At 31.0% G+C, this 27,662-nt stretch overlaps 2 protein-coding genes across 2 annotated transcripts; one reads left to right on the top strand and one right to left on the bottom strand.

Moving 5' to 3' along the window:
* On the bottom strand, positions 1–8,506 carry LOC134722058 (exosome complex component RRP42-like). Its single transcript, XM_063585498.1, has 9 exons — positions 8,361–8,506; positions 6,511–6,612; positions 5,856–5,950; positions 5,407–5,572; positions 4,538–4,608; positions 3,628–3,748; positions 2,273–2,331; positions 1,526–1,622; positions 1–284 (listed from the first exon to the last, which is right to left on the bottom strand). The coding sequence occupies exons 1-9, from the start codon at positions 8,415–8,417 to the stop codon at positions 180–182; spliced, it is 873 nt and encodes a 290-aa protein (XP_063441568.1). The 5' UTR covers positions 8,418–8,506; the 3' UTR covers positions 1–179.
* Positions 8,497–25,995, top strand: LOC134722057 (palmitoyltransferase ZDHHC3-like). Its single transcript, XM_063585497.1, has 7 exons — positions 8,497–8,589; positions 12,179–12,515; positions 13,021–13,145; positions 16,454–16,550; positions 17,511–17,592; positions 22,422–22,552; positions 24,524–25,995. Exons 1-7 carry the CDS (start codon positions 8,576–8,578, stop codon positions 24,677–24,679), a joined length of 942 nt encoding a protein of 313 aa, XP_063441567.1. The 5' UTR covers positions 8,497–8,575; the 3' UTR covers positions 24,680–25,995.
* Positions 25,996–27,662: the final 1,667 nt, after the last annotated feature.

Below are 27,662 nucleotides of genomic sequence, written 5' to 3'. Positions count from 1 at the left end.
ATATTGTGTGAAATATTGTACCACTCATAAATATAACCAGATAACAATGCAAAAATATAGTTTCTTATCTAACAATAACTATATCCATTATATGATACTGCATTGTATTGTTTTCATTGTGGCTCCAATTACATCTGCTTTCAATTCAAAGATGAAGTCATATAAATCAAAATTTTCTGCTACCGAAGGAAACCAGTACGACCTTTCTTTTTTCCTTGTCTCTGTTCTTCCTCTAATGACTCCAGTAATGACTTGTTTAAAGCTATTCCTACTCTTTTACCAGTCTGTAAAACAAATGAGGCCATAACATAAACTGTTACAAAAAATCTTTGAATAAGACTTTTATTATACATAAAAAAAAATAAAAAAATATTTTATCATAATCATAATTTTTGTTTGGTTTTTGGGGTTGCAATGACACATACTAAATGTCTCTTTTAATTCTATTTAAATGAGAGAAAAAAATCCAAATAATTGGATTAGAGTACAATTGTTAACACAAAAATAAGTTTTGCTTGAATTGCAACAAATTGAAAGGTCAAACTGGATAAACTGTACAATATCTGCTTATACACATTCTTTATGAGCCAGTAGTTCAGTGGCTGTAGTTGGTTCGTGTCTCTTTAATTATTTTTTTTCATAAATTGTTATATTATTTTTCAATTGCACTTTTTTATTGTCTAGACAATATTGAATTTTTTTAGGCATGTGGTTGTCCATAATTGCTTACATCCACTTCATTTGAACTTTGGGGGATATTTGTCTCATTGGTAATCAATTGCAACCACATCTCCTTATTTTAAAATTGTATATGGGAAAGGACATTGCTTTTTAAATATTTCTACAGCTTATCTGATCATCAATCTAAAAATCATTAATGTGATTCATTTAAAGGGAGTAATGTGTGGCTAAACATGTGCGAGTCTTCCAATGACCTGCTGTCTCCACATAATAAATAAAAGATAGCTATGTCATGAAGGGAAATGTTGCATACTACTCTACACATGAGGAATATATTTGTGTGTTACTATAACTCCTCTGGGTAAATGTGTGTCCCTGTGTTTATCAATTTTAAAAGCTTAAAAATGAGAATTTTCAGAAAAAATGCTTTGAAGATGAATTTGAAGCAGAACACAGCAACCACTAACAAAAAAACTTAAACTTCATACAGGTTTATAATGTGTGTTACAGGAAAAATAAAACACAAGTTACCTACAGTTTGTAACTTCTCTGTCATTTGGTATTTTAACCCCCCCAAAAAATGTATGTTGTTTAAGGTTACATACTTTGAAAAAAAATAGGGTAGGTAGGTTGGTATTTCCATTTTAAAACAATTTTCATTTTTTCTCAAAAAAAGGGATGGTTTGGTAACTGTATACAGACATATAAATATGTTTTGCCTTATAAATAGTTGTCTCTTGGCAAAATCACACCACATCTTCTTTTTTATATATAAGGTCCTTTTTGAAATATAGTATAAACTCATTGGCTTATAGTTTTTGTTTTACTTGATGACGATACATACATCTAACATATCATCAATACTTGATGGGTCCAGACTTCCAGATCCTTCTTTCTTCATACCAGTGATTGTACCATGTTCTGATACACCAAGCATTAATCTACAAATATAATTAAACAAATTATCTTTTTCTTAATTCATGATTCCAAAATGCAATTTTATGATTTTATCAATGGTATATAGACAATGTTATTTTTTTTTATTTTTTGATACTGAATACTGAATATAAAACTATAAACACTATAAAACAAGTGCCTCCTTAAATATTACATCCTATAAATCTATTCTTAAAATAGTATTGATAACTCTGGGGAATATCTTCAACTTACTTTATAATGTGTCAGATTTAAAATTAATCATTGAAAAACAGCAATAAAAGCACTGTTGCAATAAAAATAATTTGTTTTCTAGTATCTGATATTATTGCATAGCAATATAATATTTCCCACAGAAGGTAACCAAAAGTTAGCATGCAATATATTCTAATATTGCACTAGTGCAATAAATCTTCAAAATCTTAGTTGAAACCAATTTTAACTTTCAAATATTATATTGCTATACAATAAAAGGGTTATTACATAAATATTGGGGATTATTGTCCCTCGTAGAACATATATTGTACTCACAAGCTCGTGCAATATAAAATTCTACTCAAGACAATATTCCCCAATATTCATGCAATAACCCTAAAGTATTACTCTCTCATGTACATGAACAACCTTATACCTTTTTTCTCACAGTTATAATTACCTTGCTAGACAACATGCCTCTTCTTTCTGACTGGCATCAACAACATGGCAATGGCCAATCTATAAAATATCATCAGACTGTTAATTATAGGACATGGAATTAAAACTACTTAAGGTGGTACCCAACACTTTCACTAAAATTAATTTGGCTCGTTAAATTTTCATAAAATTTTGTCAAAGTACTAACTTCAATCCTTGTACAAAAATATGAAAGTTTCAAAAATTTTGAACCAACCGTTTTGTCAGAAAAATTACACTGGTTATATAGCAGTTTGACAAACACCAATGTTGATCATTGAGAAGCTGATATCCTTTTTACAACACAACATAATTAAAACGTTTAGCTGACTTTACAGAGTTATCTCCCTGTAGTGTTAGGTACCACCTTAAATCTAAGTTAATACTGTTTTGTGATGCAAAATTACTAGTTTTCATTTTTTATAAGAAAAGACAAAAAATATCACTTTCAATGTCCATGATGACATTAAGAATATGTAATAAATTGAATAACATCTTATCTTATTTGTTTTTGGTATTTTGCAATTTTTTGGGCTACTTTTTTGCCCTAAATTGATGCAGTTCTTGGCAAAACTTGAACAATGATAATACATTCTGAACCATTAAGCTAATCATAATTTTATGTAGTTAGTTTTTTTTCATGAGTTATTTCACTATTTTTTAGAGAAATTAAAACCAAGATCAAATATCTCTACAATAATCTATATACATGATATATCAGCAAAAGTAAAAATTGGTTGAACATATTAACTTTTTTTATATTGAAGTTATTATGATATGTAGCAGTTTAATGTTGTAAAACCTAGCTTTAAGGTGGTACCAAACACCTTCACTAAAATTGATTTGGCTATTTTTAATTTTCATAAAATTTTGACAAAATATTTACTTTGACCCTGTGACCAAGTAAAAAAAAAGAACCGCACACTTAACAATGCTTAATCAGAAAATTTTAGTTGGATGTATATCAGTTTGACAAACACTTTTTTTATCATTGAGAAGCTTAATATTTCCTAAACAATTGAATGTGAGTTAAAAGTTCATCTGATTTTACAGAGTTATCTCCCTGTAGTGTTATGTACCATCTTAAATTGAATATCTTGATAAAAAATTCAATACATCATAACAATATGTTCACTAAAAATAGTGTATTGAGTCAATTTAGTTTTAAGGAAATCTAAATACTGTAAATTATTAAAATAAATTTGATGTACCATTTCAACATATGAACAGAAAACTTTGAGCATGCATACTGATGTATTGATTTAGATAATCAAAGAATATCCAGCTGGGTCAAGGGAAATTTAAATGGTTAAGAATCAGATAAATGTTGCTTTTTACCTTACTAAGTGTTACAATACATGGGGAAGATTTCACATCAACTGTTTGTACATCATAAGGATCGTCTGATATCTCTAACTCTACATGACCTTCATCTTGTGTTACAGTGACTCTAGGTATTCTGTAAAACAGATATAAAAATAAACAATTAATTAAAATGGCCAACATTTTAAACACCACATGGGCCATGACATTAAAATGCTAACAAGACTGCATTGTTGAAGGCCATAAAGTGACCTATAGTTGTTTCTTTCTGTGCCAATTTGGTCTTTTGTGGAGAGTTGTTGATGACTGTGTGCGTGGGTAAAATTTACAATTTAATATTTACAATAAAATTTAATAAAGAAATAATAACTTGTTTTTGATTTTCACTGTACATATAAGATAAAAATATTTACAAGGTGTTACAATTACATGGTGTAGTATTTGTTGAGAACAGATATAGGAATCTGTTCTCTGTCTCATAGGCAATCATACCACATCTTCTTTTTTATGTAACAAGAACTCATGCATTAAAGTGCAAAGCATGTATATGACAGATAAACCAAAAGTCATATTTGGGGCCCTTTAAAGCTTGGTGTTCGGTGTGAGCCAAGGCTCCATGTTGAAGGCTGTTCTTTGGCCTATAGTGGTTTAAATTAACAAATTGTAACTTGTGGATGGAGAGTTGTTTCATTGGCACTCATACCAAATCTTCTTATATCTTCTTATACATAACAACTCATCACTGTCAAGCTCTTGTGCAAGAATATAGTAATTGCATAAGACAGTTTATGGGAATAGTGTGACAAAATATTGTTGGAAGATCGGAATGACAGACAGAAGATAAGATAAAACAGACTTTGCTGAAAATTTTCAAGAGAAAAAGAGGGAAATATGATATATTTTTTTTTAAAGAATATTTACTAACTTTAAATCAAACAATGCTGCCTTTACTGCTACTGATGCTGCATCAAACAGATTACCTCCACACTCTAATAACTGAAATAAAACAGAATAATTTTAGCAAAAAAATTTTCAAGACCAATCTTTATTTTTAAACATCCTATATCATATAAATTTGATTTGAAACTGTCCAAAGTTCTAAATGTTCTTGGACATGTTGAAAATCTTTAAATCCGTAAAATGCTTAACTTTTTACGTCATCATTCTATGATGTCTGGTACTTCATTCATAAAAAACCCATATGACTTGGGAGTACGATCCGAACAGCCAATGCAATATATTCATATTTTACCATAGGTACCAAGGACGTCATGTTAGAATTTGTCATGTTCATGTTAGTGTTTAAACCATGTTTATAAAAAAAAAAATCTATTTTATTATTGTCTCTCATATTGATTGACATACATATTATACAATAACATTAAAACATATATTAATACATAGAACAATCAATACCCAGCCTTATCATTTGGCTTATGAGACACATTGCACAAAATATATATCCTATGTACTTAAAAATCCAACGATACTTTGAAATACTATATTTTTTTAAAACAAATAACTATGATTTGAGAGTATTTTCAATATATAAAAGAGCAATTTGAAAAATGTGAAATTGAAATCTTATGTTCCTTTCGTTAAAAACTGGTTAAATTTAGGCTACTAAAATTAACCTTAATTCAACTTGAATACATTTGTTCTCAACTTTAATTTTTTAAATAATAAGTGATAAAGTTCTATTTGAACAAAAGGTTTTTGAGTAAGATGACCAAAAGTGGAAATCCACTCATAATTTGTGCAGAATAATCTTTGACTAACATGACTAAGACATACCAGTATATCAATATACAATATCCAGCACTGTTGTTTAGGTATAATACATAACTCCTGTAGATCTACACACCCAGGACAGTCATATACTCTTATCAACATATTACTGATCTCTGATGCAAGCTCCTCACCTCCACGACCCTCAAATTCTGGCGTGGCATTTGCTGAGCTGAATTAAAAACTGTACAAGGTTAAAATACAATACACAAAAAGGCGATTCTGACTCCTATTGATTTCAAATCCTCACCATGAATTGTGGTTAGGTTAGTAACTGATGAAAGACATTACAATAAAAATATAGACATGTTGTTATTGAAATTTATTTTACATAGGTCCTTACATATCATTCAATCAATTTGGAATTCAGGTCTGACCAGAAAACATAATGTTCCTCAATGGGTCTTAAGGTCAAAAAAATGAAGGTTAATCTGTGTGTTCATCAAAATATTTACCAATCAACAAAAAACTCCAGTCTTCCCTTATCATCTTTATCTGGTACAGGTGTACCTAACTCTGCCTTTATACCAACCAATATATCTGTATTAGCCTGAAAGGAAAACAAAATATACTGTCTACCCAAAATTAAGGTACTGTTTACAACATTTATATAAGAACATACTTAACCTTGATAACAAGTTTTTATTTTGAGTTTTATGATTTGATTGCACATATAATGACTTCATATTAGCATTGTTAAGACAATTACTTCTAGATGTTGTGCAAAAAGTGGGAGAATAACTTTTAAGATAAGATCTAAAGATTATCAATTGCAAGTATTCATAAACTATCTTATTCCAGTCATAGTTTATATGAAAATGACAAAGCTATTTTGTGAGAGCAGTAAAATAGCTTTGGGTCAAGTGGAGAAACATTCTCTTAAACAGTTAGTATAATTTTAATTTGTGAGAATAGATATCATCAAATTTCATATCAAATTGGTTTGGGCGCTAGCTTTTTTGAAATTGGGATCAAAATTAATCTAATATCAAAACATGATCCATGTTGTGTATTACTCTAGGTCCTACTATATTTTAGAAGGTCAAATTTTTTACATGTAATTATAGCTTAATTCTTCTGTGCTTCATTTGTGTAGTTTGTAATACAAACCAGTCTAACTCTTGACGATCCACTTGTGTTGGATACGACACCAGTTTCTAGTGTCATGTGTCTGTAATCCTCACATCCACGTCCATCTTCTCTACAGTTGTCCTTAAATACAAGAAATTTTTATTTGTACAAATATTCTATCAGTAAAATATTAACATGATCATGGTGATGAATATATTCAAAATGCACATAATCTACATGTACATTAGGATACATTTTAATGAAAAAGGCAATTTGGAAAATTGAAATAGCAAAATTGTGTAACAGGGCTCTACAGGATAAAATGGTCTAGTTGTATTACTGGTATCAAAATGAACATTTCCTTAATACCACAAATTACTGACTAAACATTCAAAAATTATAGTGTTGTTTTTATCAATGCAAATAGTGATAAGGTGTATAAGAACTTGCATTCTGATCATGTTGATTGTGATACACAAATTTACATGTACATTTGCAGATTTTTCTGAAATTTGTCACAATAATTCATTTTCATTATTTGTCCATTCTTCAACCATGTCAACACGGTCAGATGATCTAATTCACGATATTCAAATAGTGCAACAATACATTGACATGCATAAGGTCCTCCAGTACTAGTCAAATCAGCACTCTAGAATATAAAAAGTTCATCAGGGATTTTTTTTAAATTAGCCATTTTAGAGGGTTGTAATTTAATTAACAGGTGTACCTTTTTGACCAATTGAGATGTAAAAAAAATTGCCAAATGATGTTAAACAGTAATGTTTGGTGCATGATGATAAAATGTACACTTTTTTAGACAAGTATAAAAAGCATTTGATTTTGATGAGAATGCTAGTCATTTCATTACCTGGCGATTCTTAACTACATTTTTTTTGTACATTGATTTGTAACTGAGATGTTTTTGTACCTGGTGTAATTATATAAATGACACCTTTAATACATGTAATAGTTTTATGACAACTAATGACAGGTAATAAAAAGTAATTATCTGCATCACACACAGCATCAGAGATTTTACAACTCACAAAAGATGTCAAGCGCTTAGGTGTTCCTTCTGTAGTTGTAGGCTCCAACATCATCAGACTAAAAACATGAAGCATGAAAGAAACAACTTATGATAGAGAAAGAAAGAAGATTGATAAAGAGCTAAGCAACATCAAGATGAATAAGTGCCAAGTATTAGAGGCATCAATGCATCTACAATGTAGCAGAAGACTACATACTTTGATAAAGAAGGGGTACATCTAAATGATGATGGACAATTCAAGTTCTTCTGTTCAACTAGGTACGAAATGACCAGGTTATAAAACGACCTGAACCTTTGATGAATCACATTATTTTTTCTCTCTCCTAAAGTGAAGATTGCAATAATCATTTGAGACCTCTGACGAATCAGAAAAAGGGTGTTTTGACAACTTTCGGGAAAATATCAACCAATTTGTAACACAAGCCAAATATGAACGTTTGACACCTAATGTATATGTTTGCATTTTGTTTGATTTTTTCATGAGGGCCTCAGGGAAGATTATTTATATAGCTAACTGTGTAACCCTCTTAAAATAAAGTATTGTTGTTGTTGACAGTAAAGGGCATTAGTTTTTACTACATGTATATGCAACCTCATACAAGACGTCATACCCATAATCATAAGGGGACGAAGTGAGACTTCTGTCCTGTTAATCATGTTATGAGAGCTTTGTTAACTATTGAATAGACACTGAAAATAATGGATCATATATAAACAATCAATTTTGTACAATAGTCAACACACAAAAAATATCCAGGCAGTCAGTGATCTGTGTTTTATTTTTTCAGAATTATTTAAATCAATTGAAATGTGAATAGAACTCATAAGAAGTAAAAACCTGAATGCCATGTATAATAAACACTTTCTCAGCATCACTCAACAAAGCATCAACCATGATGTTATCGAAAATAAGTATCAACAGGGAAGCATGGTAAGAATAAATAAACCGGAAGTGTGAAGAATGCGAAAAACGTCATCAACATTAGGAAAATGTCGGCGCCCTGTGCCTGGTGATCCCAAACAAATCTCGCATCAAAATTCCTTCTTTATAGAATGGATGACCCCCTGTAAGAAGTTTAAGCAAAGCTTTTCGAAGTAGATTACACCATTGTCCTCGAAACGAACAGAAAAAGCATACATAAGAGAACAAAAACATGTTTATTCACCTGGAATTCCTCATTGAAGAGTTTATCCTAAAACTAAAAGATGTGATATTTCTTTCACATACATTTTGTTCAACTGATAGACTGGTTTATTCCCTGTCTGAAAACCCCACCAGCTTCTTAAAATAAACAGTTGTCTACACAGAATTCCTCAAATTAAGCCATGCAATTTACAAAATGGCACGTTCTAACTGGACAAGATCAATCCTAACAAAGCAACTGGTCCAGATCAAATTTGCGGAACAGTACTCAAAGAACTTAGTAGTGACATTTCAACCGCAATCACCTACATCTTCCAAAAATCATTCGACACAGGAAAAATCCCAAAAGATTGGAAACATGCAAATGTCTGTCCTGTTTTTAAAAAAGGTGATAAACACAACGCAATAAATTATAGACCCATATCTCTCACATGCATACTTTGTAAGATCATGGAACACATAATAGCCAGTAGTATGATGGACCACCTAGAAAATAACAATATTTTGTACGACCTTCAACACGGATTTCGAGCAAATAGATCATGCTAAACCCAACTAGTATCCTTCATCCAATGCAAGAACTAGCAAAAAATAACAACAGTAACATCCAAACGGACATAATTGTGATGGACTTTGCCAAAGCCTTTGACAAAGTTCCTCACAAAAGACTCCTCTACAAACTAAAACATTATGGCATTGATGACAACACCTTAAAATGGATAGAAAATTTTCTCACATCTCGGACACAAACAGTGATCATTGATGGTGCTCAGTCAGACAAAATAAACGTAACATCTGGTGTTCCCCAAGGAACAGTTTTGGGTCCGATCCTTTACCTTGTATACATAAACGACTTTAACGAATACATCAAACACAGTACCCTCAGATTATTTGCAGATGATAGCATAATTTATAAAACAATAGGAAACAAAGAAGACACACAAAAACTGCAAGAAGATCTCACATCAGCTGCAAAATGGGAGAAGGACTGGCTCATGTCATTCCATCCAGACAAGTGCTCAGTCCTTCAGATAACAACTAAGAAAAACCCATTAAATTTTGACTATACTCTCCACCAACATGTACTTCAAAAAGAAACATCCACAAAATATCTGGGAATAACTATACAAACTGATCTCAAATGGAACAAACATGTAAACAATATCACAGCTGCAGCCACACAAAAGCTGAACTTTATTAAAAGGAATCTAAAAGTCAACTCAAAAACAGTCTAAGAAAAAGCATACATTGCACTAGTAAGACCAAAGCTAGAATACAGCAGCTGCGTCTGGGACCCGCACACCAAATCTCAAACACACCAACTTGAGATGGTCCAGCGCAGAGCAGCAAGGTACACCTGCAACAGATACCATAACACCAGCTCAGTCACTGACATGCTACAAACTCTAAATTGGGCAACACTTGAGAAAAGGCGAATCAGAACCCGCATCATTTTCCTCTACAAAATTATACATCATCTTGTTGCCATATATCCGACAGACCTACTTACACAATCTGATACAAGAACACGACAACATTCACATATTTACTCTTTCAGACCCATACAAACCACTAAAGACTCATACAAGTACTCATTCTACCCTAGAACAATCTTGCAATGGAACCTTCTCCCAGTAGCTGCAGTTCAATGTACTACTCTTGAAAGCTTCCGAGAACAGATTCCAATATCTGTTCTCAATAAACATCTAAACATTTAAATAAATTCCACAATGTATATAGTTTTAACCAAAATGTACAGTACAAAAACAGAAGAAAAAGAAGTTATCAATGTTGAAATTTTTATTTTTATTTTTGTATTTTTCACTGTAAATAAAATGTATATCCCACGCACGCGCAGCATAGTAAAATCAGTGCCCGATACGTTATCATCAGAATGTTGATGGAGTGCTGAATTATAAAGAAGAAGAAACCATGACAAATCACCCACACTTATTAAATCTCACCACTTTTTTACAAACTCGCCCCACTTAAAAAAAACGCCCCAAACTGGTTTTTCAAATCGCCCCACTTGGGAAATGTGTTAAATCCCGCTTAATGGAAAACGGTAAAATCTAGCTAGATTAATATAATATGAGGCAGGCCTTACCTGTAAATGGGGACGAAGTCTGTATGAATTATTTTTTTGTAACTTAAATATTTGTAAAAAAAAATAAATGGAAATACCGTAACGTTTCCGATTTTGGTTCTGTTGTTAGGGATTTTAGTTGTGACGTTATTTAAGTTGTGACGTCATATGCAATGTAAACAAAGAAAAGCTATCATCAGGTAACGTTTTTTCATATGAAGGAATTATTAAAAATGAAATTGGTATTGCTATTTATACTAGACTGATAAATAAATATTTTACTCAAAGATTCATACAAACAAACCGGAAAAAGGAAGTACATAGTAGATTTCTGCGCAGGTCCAGGATTTTTTTTTTCAAAACACGACAAAAAAAATTTGAACGATTTTGAGTTCATTAGTACGAAGAAAAAGTCGGGGAAATTTTCCTGATTTTTTTTTTTTTTATTGCATTTTCTACTGTTATTAACAGTAGAAAATTCAATAAAAAAACTTATTGGGGACTGCGGACTTCGTCCTCATATTATCATGATTATTAACCAGGATGAATTTAGTTATGCCAACTTGTCCCACTTATAGAAAAAGATGTTATCCCGTTGTATATGGGTTAAATTCAGTTAATATTACACCTGCCAACTTGCCCCACTTACAGGAAAACGATAATATCTAGATTAATATATTATTAATCGGGATGAATTAGTATTGCCAACTCGCCTACTTATGGAAAAATATGCTATCCCATTGAAAACCTTATAGAAACGTCTCATGTTATTCCTTTTTTGTTTGACTACTTGTATTATAAAATATTGTTATCACATGTACATGGAGAAAATGAACATGTAGAATTTGGCCATTTGTAGATTTTATACCATCAACTGTAAAAGGAAAAGAAACCCTGTATAATGTTTCTTTATCCAGAAAACTGGGGTGTACACTGAATACCCCACTATTCCTGATTTGAGCCAAACCTGTTTATTTTTTAATCAACATGATCAATTGGCCCTTGAAATACATAACAACACTAGATTGAACAAAATAAATTGTGAAGACTGTATATATATAACCATTGTTTTATCATGTTTATACTTCTCACTTTTTCATTGCACTGCAGCAACCCATTATTTATACCAGTATACTTCCCAAGATGAGAAATAAAACTGTAATTAGTTGTTATTTCAAATCAGACTCGTGAAGGTGTCAGCTATGAATGCCAAGAAAGTCTTCTAGCATGTCCTGTCTTTGTTTCTAACATGTCTAAGAAAGACTGAAAAAGTTTACCAAAAAAATGTTGCATGCATAAAAAAAGAAATTGTCTACATAAATGCTATAAATAGAATAAAGAAGATTTAATGTAATAAATGATCAGAAAAGATAAATAATTAATAAATTTACTGTAACAATTAAAAAATATGTGTTTATTTCTTCAGAGAATTTCCTGATGGACCAGTGGTGAAAACATTGAGGTCCAGACACAAAGGTCCTGTTGAAGATGGGGTCAAGACTATTAATTGTGGACCATTCCTGCGGAAAACTGGGTTGTCCTGGCTTGTTACCTGTCAATATTTGTGGTGTGTGAAGGACATCTGTGGGATAATCTGTTGTGTGTTTACATGGATGTTAATATTGTATGCAGAATATGTAGTTTTATACGTCATGCTATGGCACAATCCATATACTACCTGGAGTTTTATAAATGCAGTCATCTTTCAGTTTTTTGCTTTCATGGCGATAAGTTCACACCTGAAAACAATGTGGTCCGACCCTGTAAGTATACACACATTGTAAACATGGTAAATAATTTTTGCATGAAGATTTCCGTACAGTTTAAATTTATACATCAAAATATAGCTTCACAACTAAAATGAATTCAAATTCACCTAAAATTACCAAACAAACTACAGTGGAAAAACATCACACAAAAAGCTAGAGATTGAGCAATACTCTACAAAGCACACTCAAACTTGAATTGAAATTAGGTGTTCTGGATCTAAAAGGACCAGTAATGTTTGCTTCACTTGTAGTATCTGCATTTCACATGTGTTACACTATGAAATTGAAATGAGTTATATACATGAGGTGAACTGATAATGTGTTTAAATGCATTTTATAGGTAAAGATGGAGACCACACCAGGATATGAGTAGCAAAAACAAAAACATAAATAGCAATAATGAATTATGATTGGGCATGTTTTGATTTACAAACTTTATATTATAGTGAAAATATCAGTACAATTTAACATACATTTTTATATGTCTTCATTATTTTAGGGATCTGTTCCAAAAGGGAATGCAACAAGAGAGCACATTTTACGCATGGGACTTCGTGCTGGTCAGGTTGTCTTTAAATGTCCTAAATGTGTTAGTATCAAACCAGAAAGGGCACATCATTGCAGGTAATCAACAATTATGTCCATAGAATTTTCCTTCTTATAAACATTAAAAAATATCTGCTATTTCAGTTGGTTGGGTTGTTGTCTGATTGATACATTCCCTGTTTCCATTTTCCATTTTATTAAAGTTTTCATTCTGATTTATATTAGGTTAGGGTACAGTTTTATTTTTTATACGCATTACTAAGCTTATATTCTTATTTTTATAACCGAATGACTTCAATGTTCAATGTTTCTGACATTCTTATTAATTAATATGTGTGATTTTTAAACAACCGCAACATTCAATTTTTGCATCGTATATTGCTATCAAGTTGGCGTTGTGGTCTGCGTCTGCGTCATCGTCGTCGGAATACTTTTAGTTTTCGCACTCTAACTTTAGTAAAAGTAAATAGGAATCAATGAAATTTTGACACCAGGTTTATGACCACAAGAGGAAGGTTGGGATTGATTTTGGGAGTTTTGGTTATAACAGTTTAGAAATAAGGGGCCAAAAAAGGGCCCAAATAAGCATTGTTCTTGGTTTTTGCACAATAACTTTAGTCTAAGTAAATAGACATCAATGAAATTTAAACACAAGGTTTATGACCACAAAAGGAAGGTTGGGATTGATTGTGGGAGTTGAGGTCCCAACAGTTTAGGTATAAAGGGCCAAAAAGGGGCCCAAATAAGCATTTTTCTTGGTTTTCACACCATAACTTTAGTAGAAGTAAATAGAAATCTGAAATTTAAACACAAGGTTTATGACCATCCCATCAAAGGAAGGTTGGTATTGATTTTGGGAGTTTTGGTCCCAACAGTTTAGGAATAAGGGGCCCAAAGGTTCCAAAATTTAACTTTGTTTGATTTCAGCAAAAATTGAATAATTGGGGTTCTTTGATATGTGGAATCTAACTGTGTATGTAGATTCTTAATTGTTGGTCCAGTTTTCAAATTGGTCTACATTAAGGTCCAAAGGGTCCAAAATTAAACTAAGTTTGATTTTAACAAAAATTGATTTCTTGGGGTTCTTTGATATGCTGAATCTAAAAATGTACTTAGATTTTTAACAGGATTTTTGTGACAAAAATGTCGGTTATTAAATTGGGGATGCTCGGCGGGCAGGCGGCAGGGCAGGCGGGCGGCAATCAAATGTTGTCCGTGCATTAACTCAAGAACCGTTCAACCAAAGCTTTTAAAATTTTAATATGTTGTTACTGACAACTAAATGAAGGTCAAGTTCAATGATGGCCATTTTGACTATTACAGTTCAGGAGTTATGGTTCTTGAAAGATTGAAAAATGGCGTTTCCAGTTGTGTCCGTGCATTTACGCATGAACAGTTCTACCAAAGCTTCTCAAATTTTAATATTTTGTTACTGGTGACAAAATGGAGGTCAAGTTCAATAATGACGATTTTGACTTTTACCGTTCAGGAGTTATGGTTCTTGAAAGATTGAAAAATGGTGTTTCCAGTCGTGTCCGTGCATTTTCTAATGAACCATTCAACCAAAGCTTTTCAAATTTTAATATGTTGTTACTGATGACAAAATAGAGGTCAAGTTCAATAATGACGATTTTGGCTTTTACCGTTCAGGAGTTATGGTTCTTGAAAGATTGAAAAATGGCGTTTCAAGTCGTGTCCGTGCATTTACACATGAACAGTTCTACCAAAGCTTCCCAAATTTTAATATGTTGTTACTGGTGACAAAATGGAGGTCAAGTTCAATAATGACAATTTTGACTTTTACCGTTCAGGAGTTATGGTTCTTGAAAGATTGAAAATATGTTTTATTTTCAGTCGTGTCCATGCATTTACGCATGAACTGTTCTACCAAAGCTTCCCAAATTTTAATATTTTGTTACTGGTGACAAAATGGAGGTCAAGTTCAATAATGATGATTTTGACTTTTACCGTTCAGGAGTTATGGTTCTTGAAAGATTGAAAAATGGTGTTTCCAGTCGTGTCCGTGCATTTTCTAATGAACCATTCAACCAAAGCTTTTCAAATTTTAATATGTTGTTACTGATGACAAAATAGAGGTCAAGTTCAATAATGACGATTTTGACTTTTACCGTTCAGGAGTTATGGTTCTTGAAAGATCGTAAAATGGTGTTTCCATTCACGTTGTTGCATTTACTCACAAACCATTCAATCTAAGCTTTTCAAATTTTAATATGTTGATACTGATGACAAAATAGGGGTCAAATTTGATATTGACAATTTTAACTTTCACCAATCATCAGTATTGGTTCTTGTGATATTGCCAGGACACAAATAAATGCTAATAAATCCGGTTTGCTGTCGTTGTGACAGCCTCTTGTTTATTATTGGCCAAAGGGTCCAAAATTAAACTAAGTTTGATTTTAACAAAAATTGATTTCTTGGGGTTCTTTGATATGCTGAATCCAAACATGTACTTAGATTTTTGATTATGGGCCCAGTTTTCAAGTTGGTCCAAATCAGGATCCAAAATTATTATATTAAGTATTGTGCAATAGTAAGAAATTTTCAATTGCACAGTACTCAGCAATAACAAGAAATCTTCAATTGCACAGTATTGTGCAATAGCAAGACATTTTCAATTGCACAGTATTGCGCAATAGCAAGAAATCTTCAATTGCACAGTATTGTGCAATAGCAAGTATTTTCAATTGCACAGTATTGTGCAATGGCAAGAAATATCTTAATTGCACAATATGGTGCAATAGCAAGAAATTTCAATTGGAGTTATCTTTCTTTGTCCAGAATAGTAGTTGAATCAACTTAAATCATTGTTTTATACAATATACAATGTATATTCACTTTTACTACCAACTGATAAATTAAAACAATCCTTACCATTCAGTGATAACTAGCACTTTTTTTTACATTTTGATATATTATGATGTATTTAAATGAGTAAATATTGTTGCAAACTCGATACGAAATTTGAGTTGAGATCAGTTTTGGAATAATGGAAAGGGGGATGTGAGAAAAAAAAATGGGGGGGGGGGGGGTAAATTTTTCTCATTTGAAATTTCATAAATAAAAAGAAAATTTCTTCAAACATTTTTTTGAGAGGATTAATATTCAACAGCATAGTGAATTCCTAAAAGGCAAAACAAAATTTTTAAGTTCATTAGACCACATACATTCTGTGTCAGAAACCTATGCTGTGTCAACTATTTAATCACAATCCAAATTTAGAGCTGAATGCAGCTTGAATGTTGTGTCCATACTTGCCCCAACCGTTCACGGTCCAACCTCTGCGGTCGTATAAAGCTGCGCCCTGCAGAGCATCTGGTTATAACAATGCTATAGACTATACCAATTTATTACCTATATTTCAGTGTCTGTCAGAGGTGTATAAAAAAGATGGATCATCATTGTCCATGGGTTAATAATTGTGTTGGAGAAAATAACCAAAAATTTTTTGTTTTATTTACAGTAAGTATTTTAAGTAAATGAATTCAATTAACCACTTTTAAGGTTGTTGCATTTCCGTCCAAAACTTTGGTTTTAATGAACATCATTCCTGTGTTCACAGTAGTTGTCACTACTGCTGTTGTGAGGGAATTATGAAGAAATATGTATACCTATCATATGGAACACAAACTTTTTCTAGTATATCCTGCATTATGACAATCATGAATACACTTGATGAATTTTCGTAGTGCAGGGATACAGGAGGTCCCCTCTGTCTGGTAGATAAAGTCATGTGGATTATCAATTATAAAAATTATTAAATTGCTGAATAATTCCTATAATATAGCACCATATGTTTTCAATCTCTTGCTCAACAAAGAGGGATGTGACGACTACCAGATATAGTTTCATATAATTGTTTTGGTTGCCAATAAGGGAAAATTCAAAATATCTGTCAAATAGTGTCAAAATGGAAATTGAAGAGCCTGATGAGATGCTTTTTGTGTTTTGATTAGTGTTGTTTCCATATTACAATATACAACTACTCATGGATTCACGCTGTAATGGTAGAATGTTCATATTGTCTTAATGTACTTATTAAGTGAGTAAGCCATTCTTGAATAGGCTTATTGTTCAAAATCTACCATATTACAATATTTTTGGAAACTTCAACTTTAGAAACGTATTTTTCACTCTTTGCCAATTTGTTATGTTTGTTGTTAAAATATCATGACAATTATATGTTCATGATTTATTCTCATTTATAATCGAGAAGTTTCAAACCCTTAAATGATTTAAGTTGTAAAGTACATGCTGGACTTTCAGTTTTTTTTTTTTGCGATAGAGACATCCTTTAATTTGTATATATGAGAAAAACAAGACAATAATTTAGAAAGCAATTAACTAAACCAATATAAAGATTAGAGAGAATTTATTTGTTATTAAAATTTTATTTCTTTATATTTTTTTTTTCTTTTTCAGATGTATATATGTTTAATATCATTCCATAGTTTGTACATGTCTGTTTATCATTTTATCACTTGTGTTGGGAAGGAGTGGAAGTGTAAGTATACTTTATACATAGAGGCTACGTATAGTTAGAATAAGTGTTGCTAAAGGAGTGGTAATGTGAATATTTACTAGACAGTGGCTGTACTTCAGTCTTCATGATAAACTGTCATATCTACTAGCTGGAGCTAAATTTTTTTTTTTTTTTTAGTTATATTCTGTTGGCCTGAAGATGTGATATTTAAAGGTCTGAGAGCAATTTTGCAAGCCTGGACTGCCTGGGCTGCCACTCAGTGTGAAGACTTGTTCTTAAGGCAGATCATCATTTTATAACTTGATTCTTTAGGGTTTTAGTTAGTATTTTGAAGGCCGTAGTCAGACCATTGCATGGTCATTATTTACTAAATTTCACAGCTTAATGCATATGGATCATATATGTACATTGTCTATTTTATGTTACAAGTTTATTCAGTAAGTCCTGAGTCAATATGGACCTTACTCTAAATAATCACTGGAACATTTTCTTTGGTAAAATAATTAAATTCACATACTTCACTTATCTAAATTTCAATCAAAAGTATTCACTTTGGCTAAAATGCAACAAATTTTTAACAGAATGCAACACAATTAACTTACCTGACTTAAAACTTAAAATATCTGTTTATTTTACAACCAAATACTTGGAAAATGGTGAACTCCTGGTGAACTCCTGGTGAACTCCTGGTAGGGACATATATAATACCAGAACCTGACTCTGTAAACACGTGGTTCTTTTCAGCAATCAAAAATAAAAATAATTTGAAAAAATTGCCAACCAACTCTTCAGGCCATAACTATTATTTGGCTTAAAGAACCACTAATACATTTTGAATCCTTCTTATATTATAAGTAAACTCAGTAAGCCCATATTAAAGGGACATATCTTTAAAGAATCACGGGTGCATTTAGTATCCTATCTAGTATTATTAGCATGTTTATTAAATTTAGTAAGCCCAAATTAAAGGGACATGACATAACTCTAAAGAATTGTGGTACATTTTGTATCAGAGCTTCTATTATTAGTATATTTAGTAAGCCCTAATTAAGGAGTCATAACTTTAAAGAAAAACTGGTTCATCTTGTTTCATATCTTGTATTATTTGTATGTTCAGTAAACCCTTATTAAGGGGATATAACTCTATAATCACTAGTACAGTTTGTATCCTATATTGGTATAATCATTAAGCACTAATTAGGGTGACATAACTCTAAGAAATAGCTCATACATTTTGTATCCTATCTTTTTATTTTAGTATACATGTATATCAGTAAGCCCTTATTAAGGGGAAATTACTCTAAAGAATCACTGGTACGTTTTGTATCATATTATGTAATTTTGTATTATTCATGTTATTAGTATATTCATTAAGCCCTTATTCAGCGCTCGACATTACCGTTTGTCCGATTGTCCCGGACAAGTGGAATTAGGTGTCGGGCAAGTAGATTCATCATACTACTTGTCCGATGGGACAAGTGAAAAAAATCGATGTCTGATGTTAATAGATCAAATTCAAGACTTATACATTCCTAAAAATATGAATGATTGTTTTATTGATCATACAAAATGAAATAAATATTCATTGATTGAACCAGAGACATATAAACTTGTATATTATGTCTCTGATTGAACGTATTTGAACATGCTGGCAGCCATTCTCAGATCCGGACATCCTGGCATTTACATTTGACAGGAGGTGATGAAATCCGAAATCCTCTAGATTTTTCATCTATTTGAAGGGGATAACTGATTATTTATATTGCCGATTATTTTTTAACCAGAGGTTATAGTATGTTAAAAAACAAAATGGAGATAGTATATAGTGTCTTTAACAGTATTAAAAGAGTAAAATTACTAAATTCAACTGGTTATGATATATATCGATTAAATTAATTTGCAATAAGTCTATGGAAAATCTAGAGGAATCTTATCCGCATCACCTATCAACATTGTTTACATAACAAAAATGCTAATCATTGATTGGTCAGTTACATGTTGGGATGTCACTGCAGATCTGAGAATTGACCAGGGGAAAATAAGTAAGGGGAAGGAAACCAAATGTAAATGTTTCTTCTTAGTATAAGCCTCTTGAATTAGGAGCACCTCCATATGCATGATATGGAGTTTTACCTTAACTTTAAAATTTTAAATTAAAGTTTGTATCATTTGATTTTGCTTTTAGGCATAACATTAAATTAAAAAAGGTATTTTTTAATAAGATCTATATGTTAAAATAATAAGTAAATTAGATAAAATCTAAAAAGGCAGATTTTTTACTAAAATGTTTTATGTACTTCATGATCATATATCAATGTATGTAAAAATCAAGACAAATTGTAAAATCTTGTTTGGCACAATCAATAAATTAAAAAGGTTTTTTTGCAAACAAGGTGCCAGGTATATTTAAACCATACCACCACTTCAGAATGAATATAGGTCCATGAATATAGGAGAACCTAGTGGTATGGGAAGAGATGATTTAATGAACGACACATGATAGTGACAATGTGTTAGAGAGCTCAGTCTTGCAAATAAGCCTTAAAATGAATTTTGATGTAGTATTCATATAACATAACAAAATGCTCCCTTTATTGATCTTTATTAGGTATAATCAAAGGGCAAGTGTTATTATTGCATATAACATGTATAATCAATATGGAGAATTTTCAATTATAAATTCGGACAAGTGAGTTATGAGTTCGGACAAGTTGATTTTCTTGCAACTTGTCCGAAGGGACAAGTGAGAAAAAATGATAATGTAGAGGCCTGTTATTACAGGGATGTTTCTCTAAAGAATCTTTGATACATTTTGTATCATATCTTGAATTATTAGTATATTCAGTTATCCTTAAATAAGGAGACATAACTCTCAAGAAACACTGGTACATTGTGTGTCATATCTTGTATTATTACAATTAGTATATAAAGTAAACCTTAATTAAGGAGACATAACTCTATAGAATCACTTGTACATTGGTGTCCATGATATTTATAAATGTATTTTGGGCTTCTGACTAGTGTCATAGGTTATTGTGCCACAGGCTTTGCTCTAAGCTTGTCCACTGGGAAGAGCCAACATACTGCATGTACTATGTCTCCATCCCTCACAATAATTACTGAATTTACATAATATATATGTAGCTCTCAAGTGTACCATTCTTGATTTTTTTATGAAATTCATATCAATGATTTATATCAGCAATTTCTTTGAGTAAGTTAAAAAAAAATAATAGATTCTCAATGTTCTGGTATAGATATTGATGGTATTACATATTCAAGATTATAATATTCTGGTGCATGATTGCAGCTGTCTTAATATGGTAATATAAATTTGAACACGTAATATGCACTTCAAAATATTAATTATAGATTTTCGAGAGTCAAAGAACTTTTGTAAAGTACAAGTAAATTGATCTATTAAGTTCTTAGAGGCTGTTGGATCATTAGGTACAATTTGAATGTCATACTAATTGCAGGTTTGAAAGTTAAGTTCTAAGAGGCTATGGTATCAGAAGGTACAATTAAACTGTCATACTAATTGTAGGTTTAATATGTAAAATACAGCTTTTATTCATCATTCTGCTGTTTAAAGTGTTTGTATAAAATCATGAATATATAATTGTGTTATCAGCTGATACATGTTTTGGTTTTGTTTTATGCCTTGTTTGCTTATTTATTGATCCTGATGAACTTTAATCAAATCACAAAATTTGTACTTTAAAATATTTTGAAGGTGCTTATTAAGATTATTTGAGTTTTTTTTCTTTCATACATGTATATGCATTGTCTTACGATAAATATTAAAAAGGTGACTCTATCCTGATATTTTAAAACAGTCAAGATTTTAGTACCAATTAACTGCCATTTAGATATCTAGCTGGATTTGGTCTCCTGGAACCTAAATTTTGAGAATTGTTCAATCATCATGTCCATTTCTTCCTTGTTTGTGCATGTTGGTACATGACCTGTTTGAGCTTTTGATTTTGCCATTTGCTAATTAGGTACTTTCCATTTAGAATTTTCTTCAGAGTTCAGTAATTTTGTTATTTAACTTTTTGGTACATGTTTTTATGGTAAATCTATCAAAATAATAATTACTTTAAGATTTTGAAGAAGAAAATAATTAACTTTTCAAAGATTAATTCACAATTTGTGAAAAAGCTATGAATTATTTGGTTTGCTGTAAACAATGTCATGCTAAGTCATGGTATAAATCCTTAGTACAAGTAAAATGACAAGATAAAGAGGGAAGTTTGTTGTCAATGATAAGTATCAGCTGTTATGTAATTAAGTTGTCTGATTATAGCTCAGTTGTGTCAAGGGTAGGAGTAGGACAGAAAGTCACAAAGAGGTTATTAACCTTACAAGACGGAAAACAAATTCATTATCTATAAGATATACAATGGTAACCTTGATATTTAGTAATAAGGTACCGGTAATTTCCCATATTAAAACTAAAGATTTGCATCTTTATTACATTTATCTTGACATATAAATCTTGATTTAATATTAACAGTAGTTTGAATGACATTGTAATACTGAGGATCTTACATGTCTTAAGGCTCTCCTCATCTTTCATGCTTCAGTTTAATGTTTGTTTATATTAATATTTGCCAACATTAAATAAAAACCAATTTTATTCTCTGTGGGTGCTACATGTAAACTGCAATCCATATGTCCTACCACCTATCAGTCTGTGTGTTTGTCCATCTTAAATGTCAGCAGCTTGACTTTGATGAGTAATGAGTTATCACTCTCTGTTTCTGTCAGATACCAACTTCCTGTTAAATCCATTAAAAGGCTACCTATTTTAAGAACTATTATGTATTTTGGTGGGTTTTTTTCAGTATGCTCAGGGTTTTCTCCACCAGCGACCACAGTTTTCCTGATTTTCCTGATATTTGAGGGATTGCTGTTTGGTATATTTACAGCTATAATGTGTGGAACTCAACTCACAGCTATCTGTTCTGATGAAACTGTAAGTAAAACACTTATTCTAATGCATGTTTTATGTAAAAAAAAATTATTGGCTACTATTCATATTATGCAATGGATTCATTGTTATGTCCCTTTGTACATTTTTCCACAGTGTATATCCTGTACACTTTATATCTGAACAAAACTGGTGTCAAAAATCACAAGAAATTTCCTTTCTTGTATGAAATAAAAAAACAAATAAGTTGAATATCAGCTCTGTTTCCATGTTTTCAATGATTTGTGAATAGAATTGTACTGATATAATCAGTAAGGGGTCTTTATACCATGTTATCAGAATAAAAGCTAAAACAATTTTGTTTTAATCAAAATAAATTTATAATTGATTCAATATATTCCATGTAACTTCTACTAATCCACCACTGGATGCATGTTCTTTGCAACCTTTTAGTTTTTCATGTGCAGACCCAAGGCCAATATTCTGCACTAACTGTGAATGACAATACATTTATTTGACATTTGAAGATATCTGGATAAATTTCTGACAGTTTCTGATGATTCAACAAATGTAATTACAAGATTTTGTAGATTATTGAAAAGTAACATTTACATTTTGTTTAGAAATTGTCAAACGCTTCTCTACTTGGCAGAAATCATTTGATATAGGTGCAGTAGTACATACAAATTATTACAACTATGTTAACTTCTTTAAAAGACTGATTTTATTCTTTTGTATGATCATTAGTGATTTTTTTAAACTTGAACAGTACAGAATTTAGAGCTGATTTCAAAGTCTGATTTGATAAAACATATACTCCTATTTAATTTGTCTGCATGAAGTACATTCCTATCCCTAGTTAATGATATTGATTTTAGGTATTCAGATTTACAATTTACTTAATGTTCAAATGAAAAAGTTTTGATTTTGACGTTAGCTCGTCAAAGCAGGCTTAGTAATTGGAAAAAATGAATTAAAAAATATGATCTAGACAGCAAAATACCATTTAATCAGAAATGATTGATATTTCTCCACAGACAGATATTTGTTATGGAAAAAATCAAATTTTTCGGTTAAGAATTGTGTCAGACTGGTTTAAGGTTTACTTCATTAATTTTGACTCAAAAGGGACTATCTCATTATGGTATTTCTTCATACGTAACTGGAACATCTGAATAACAATAGCTGTAAACAACATTATCCTATATATTCTGCCCTCATCATGTTCAAATGGGATGAACATCAAAATATTGTTGACATGATTAAAATCTCATTAAGAATGACATAACATATTAGAATATTATAAAAAAAAGTCACTGTATATGAAGTATAAACTCAATCTCTTTCAGAAAATTCAGAAAATTACTTCATACATGACTTACAGTAAAGTTTCTACATAAAATTATTGTTCACTGTAGGAAAATCTATACATGAAGTTGACTTTCCCTGCAGGAAAGTTTCATCATAAAATTGACCTTCACTTCAGAAAAGTTTCTGCTTTAAATTTTCACTGGAGGAAAGTTTCTTCATAATATATATTGACCTTCACTGCAGAAAAGTTTCTACCTGTAGGAAATTTTACTCATAAAATTGACTTTCAGTGCAGGAAAGTTACCTGATGATATCTATGACATGTATGACACTACCTTAAATTATATTCTGTGGGTAAAAAAAAAAAATTCAAATCATATTTTTTTAAATTGGTTTGCTAATCTGTCCAGTACAAATGTCAGTAAATTATGTTAGAATACTTTCTTTATTTTCCTAAAAGTACATTGAGATCTTTAATTGGCTAAAAATGACTAATAAAAACTGAACACAGCAGAGGGAGTCTTGCCGATTGACTATTAGGCCATTCATGACTCATGACAAGAAAATGGTTGTGGCATTTTTCAACATTGATAATTTTTAGAACAGTACAAATAAATCAATCTTCTAAAACACATTTTGAATTTAGATACAGTGTTTATGCACACATTTTCAATTTGTATGTACATTTCTCCTTGTATCTTACAGGGGATAGAGAATTTAAAGAAAGATTCAGGTGAATCTGAGAAGCAATCCTATTGGCTGAGTTTAAAATCAGTGTTTGGACATCCGTTTAGCTGGAGATGGTTTTCACCTTTTTCCAATCCTAAGTTTACAAATAATGCATCATACCACTGTGTTTGATTGGACGGAGACTTTCATCTACAGCAAAGAACAAAAGTACTTTATACTTAACATTGAATTAAAGATTTAGTGGATATTTTGTTTAAGCACAGTAGCATAGTTCTATTTGAAATAAGAAATTACGCATACTTTTATATTATGTTCTGAGGTAATGATTAGATGCTGCAGAATTTGTTTACCGCAGTATTTTTTTGCATTGATATAAGAAATAAACTAGTATCACTGATTAAAATGATTATTATGATAATTGCAAATACTACACAGTTTTCAAAATAATGATTATAAAAGGCTTTTTTTCCTATTGAGTTAGACTGCTAAAACTTGAGGTGGCTAGTTTGAAACTTGGTCATAGCAACGTGTATTCAACTTATCTTAAATAATTAGTTTTCTTACTGAAAGTAAGTGGTCTCTATAAGCACTTATGCTTCCTATGTCACAAAAAACCTCCAGCCATGATGGTCAAAAGTGCTAAAAGTGGTGTTCTACTCCAACAATCAATCTATCAATATTACCTTACACAATTTCTAAGAGACGCTTATGTACATGGATCTATGACAGATATGTCTAACTCCTTCATATATGGACCATAATTTGCTATTGGGCTCGTTTCCTATAACTAGAGAAAAGTGATAAAATTGTGAATTACTGTAAGAAAAGTTGTAACTACATCTAAAGATGCCATTATTTTTATCAACATACAAGTGTTTGCTACTCTTCCCTAGAAAAAAAATTGAAATATACAAATTTCAAAGATTCTACAACCGTATTTTTGTGTCGTTTCTCGCGTTACTTTTTGCTTCCGAAGAGCATAACGCTGACTGATTTATAGATAATCGTCAACGGCAATTTCGTAACTTTTGCTTTCAAATAACAAAGAACATCGACCAATAAGAATAGTCAGAAGAAAATGCCAAGAACTATAAGTATTTATGTAGCAAAAGTAAGAACAGTGGCGTGACTTTTGTGTCCGATTTCGTAATGCAAATTTTAGATGATGTAATCTGCTTTGTTGTAATAGAATTCTTAAAAACAATATGCAAATATGAACTCTTGCGAGATGTTCAAACAGGTAAATCAGAGATGATTTACATTCTTGTTTTGATCTTCGTAATAATTAAGTTAGAAAATGACGTTATCCTTATGCGTTACATTTCACACGAAACAGAAGTCCAGTTATTTATTAAAATTGTTTTTGTCCTTAAGTTCTAATCATTTCCGGTCATACGTGAAACATGTGACTAACATGTGATCACGCCATTACAGCCGGACATACGATATACTAGTTCTAAACATTGTTTTTATTTCCAACGGGATGTTAGCAAACATAATCTGTAGACTTGTTTCGACTTGTTTAAAAAAGGAAAATTTTTCAAAGAGATTGCGCCAGGGGTCTATTATTTTTCCTATGTGCATAATGTTACATACGATCTTGTGTGAAAATAAATGCCCAATGACTTGACAAAATCGATTTCAGATTTGACTGACGTTTAAACACACTATGTTTCCCAATAACGATGTAAAGGGTCCTTGGAAAATTCAATCGAAATTACGTCTCTTATCATGGTGCCGATGTTCATTGAATTGATTTTGCTTCAGCAGTAAATATTACTGGATATTTTAGGTGAATAAAGATAATTAAATGAAAAATGCATGTTAATATACCATTACACTTGGAATGTACAAAGTTGGTAACTTTGTCACAATTTTTAATTATTTTTTTTTATTCATGTTCTGCAAACACTTTTCAGAAACGCAATAAACTTGTCCAAGGAAAAGTAAACTTTTACCAGGCATGACTTGAAAGGAAGTACTTTATTGATTTTAGCCCACTAAAGTAGGTTAAAATGTGGAAACCATGTAGATGGTGTGCAGGTCACAAATATCACATGGTGCCTATTTTAAAGATTTTAATTCCAAGTTAAAAGTTTTTTTCTTTACTGGATTTAAAGAATTTTACATTGCCAATGATTTGGAATAAATTTTATATAACTGGAATTTCAAAACCAAATATAAATATATTTTTTGGGCCAAAACATCAAGATACAACAATTATGGTATCCTGTATCAATGAAGAAAATATGGAAAATTCTGAATAAATTGTACTAATTGTTTTCAAAACAAGCACATATTTAGGAGTTTTATAATACTGTTACATTTAAGATGGATATTAAGAAAAAGTATACTGTTCAGATTATTTTAAGCAGATTTTGCAATAAAATAAAACTAAAAAAATGCTTTCGGTTTCTTATGGTTTCCTGTCATGTTAAAAAAAACTTTAATATAACATTGAAAATAGATTTTAAATATTAACATGAAGCAAGTAACACTAGTAATTGTGTTTATTTATGCCTTTTGAATTATATTGTGCAAAATAAAGAAAATAAAGATTGGTTTCCTGTTTGGTTTCCTGTCACGTAAACGGTGAATCAAAATGTATTTATTTTTTCTCGAAAAACTCTATTGTTCCATTCATACTATTCTAACACCAACACAACCCACAAAATAAAAGTTTAAATTTTAGAACTTATAAAAAAGGATACAAAAAGAAACCAAAGGCCGAATACCAAATTATGGTCCATATTAGATTACACTCATTTCAATGTATTGCAATAAGTTTTGATTAGTTTAATTTGATTACTGTTTTTTTATGATTTTTCTACAATTGTTTTTGAAAGAAGAATTAATAAGCTAACAAAGAGTAAACGTAAGTGTTATATGGTCACATATCTATTTGTGTAGAGTATATTGCCTTTTAAGTAATTGATTTTCAATCATTTTGTTTTGTTGATTTCTGCCCCATTAATGTATTACTCAAATCTCCTTTTAATCTTCCAGTTTTGTATTTTTTTAAATAATCAATGAGACCTGGTAATGGGCAACAGCAAAGTTTTATTCAATATTCATACATTGTACCTGCTGACATCTGAATTGCCCCCTCTCTCAAAATGTACTAGCCTTGGACATCTGTAAACCATTTTGTCAA

Source organism: Mytilus trossulus, chromosome 6 (assembly GCF_036588685.1).
Source record: "Mytilus trossulus isolate FHL-02 chromosome 6, PNRI_Mtr1.1.1.hap1, whole genome shotgun sequence".
In the NCBI taxonomy this organism is placed as follows: Eukaryota; Metazoa; Mollusca; class Bivalvia; order Mytilida; family Mytilidae; genus Mytilus; species Mytilus trossulus.
Note: the sequence above shows the minus strand (reverse complement) of the source record. Positions and strands in the feature narration are given on the sequence as shown.

Excerpts from the sequence above, each read along its gene's own strand:
- LOC134722057 (XM_063585497.1), top strand. Across the intron at positions 16,551-17,510 it reads AATTTTTTGTTTTATTTACA|ATGTATATATGTTTAATATC; the intron begins GTAAGTATTTTA and ends TTTCTTTTTCAG. Across the intron at positions 17,593-22,421 it reads TGTTGGGAAGGAGTGGAAGT|TATGCTCAGGGTTTTCTCCA; the intron begins GTAAGTATACTT and ends GGTTTTTTTCAG.
- LOC134722058 (XM_063585498.1), bottom strand. The coding sequence starts at position 8,417 with ATGGTTGATGCTTTGTTGAGTGATGCTGAGAAAGTGTTTATTATACAT. Across the intron at positions 5,951-6,510 it reads GATCGTCAAGAGTTAGACTG|GCTAATACAGATATATTGGT; the intron begins GTTTGTATTACA and ends TTTTCCTTTCAG. Across the intron at positions 5,573-5,855 it reads CTGGAGTTTTTTGTTGATTG|CTCAGCAAATGCCACGCCAG; the intron begins GTAAATATTTTG and ends TTTTTAATTCAG.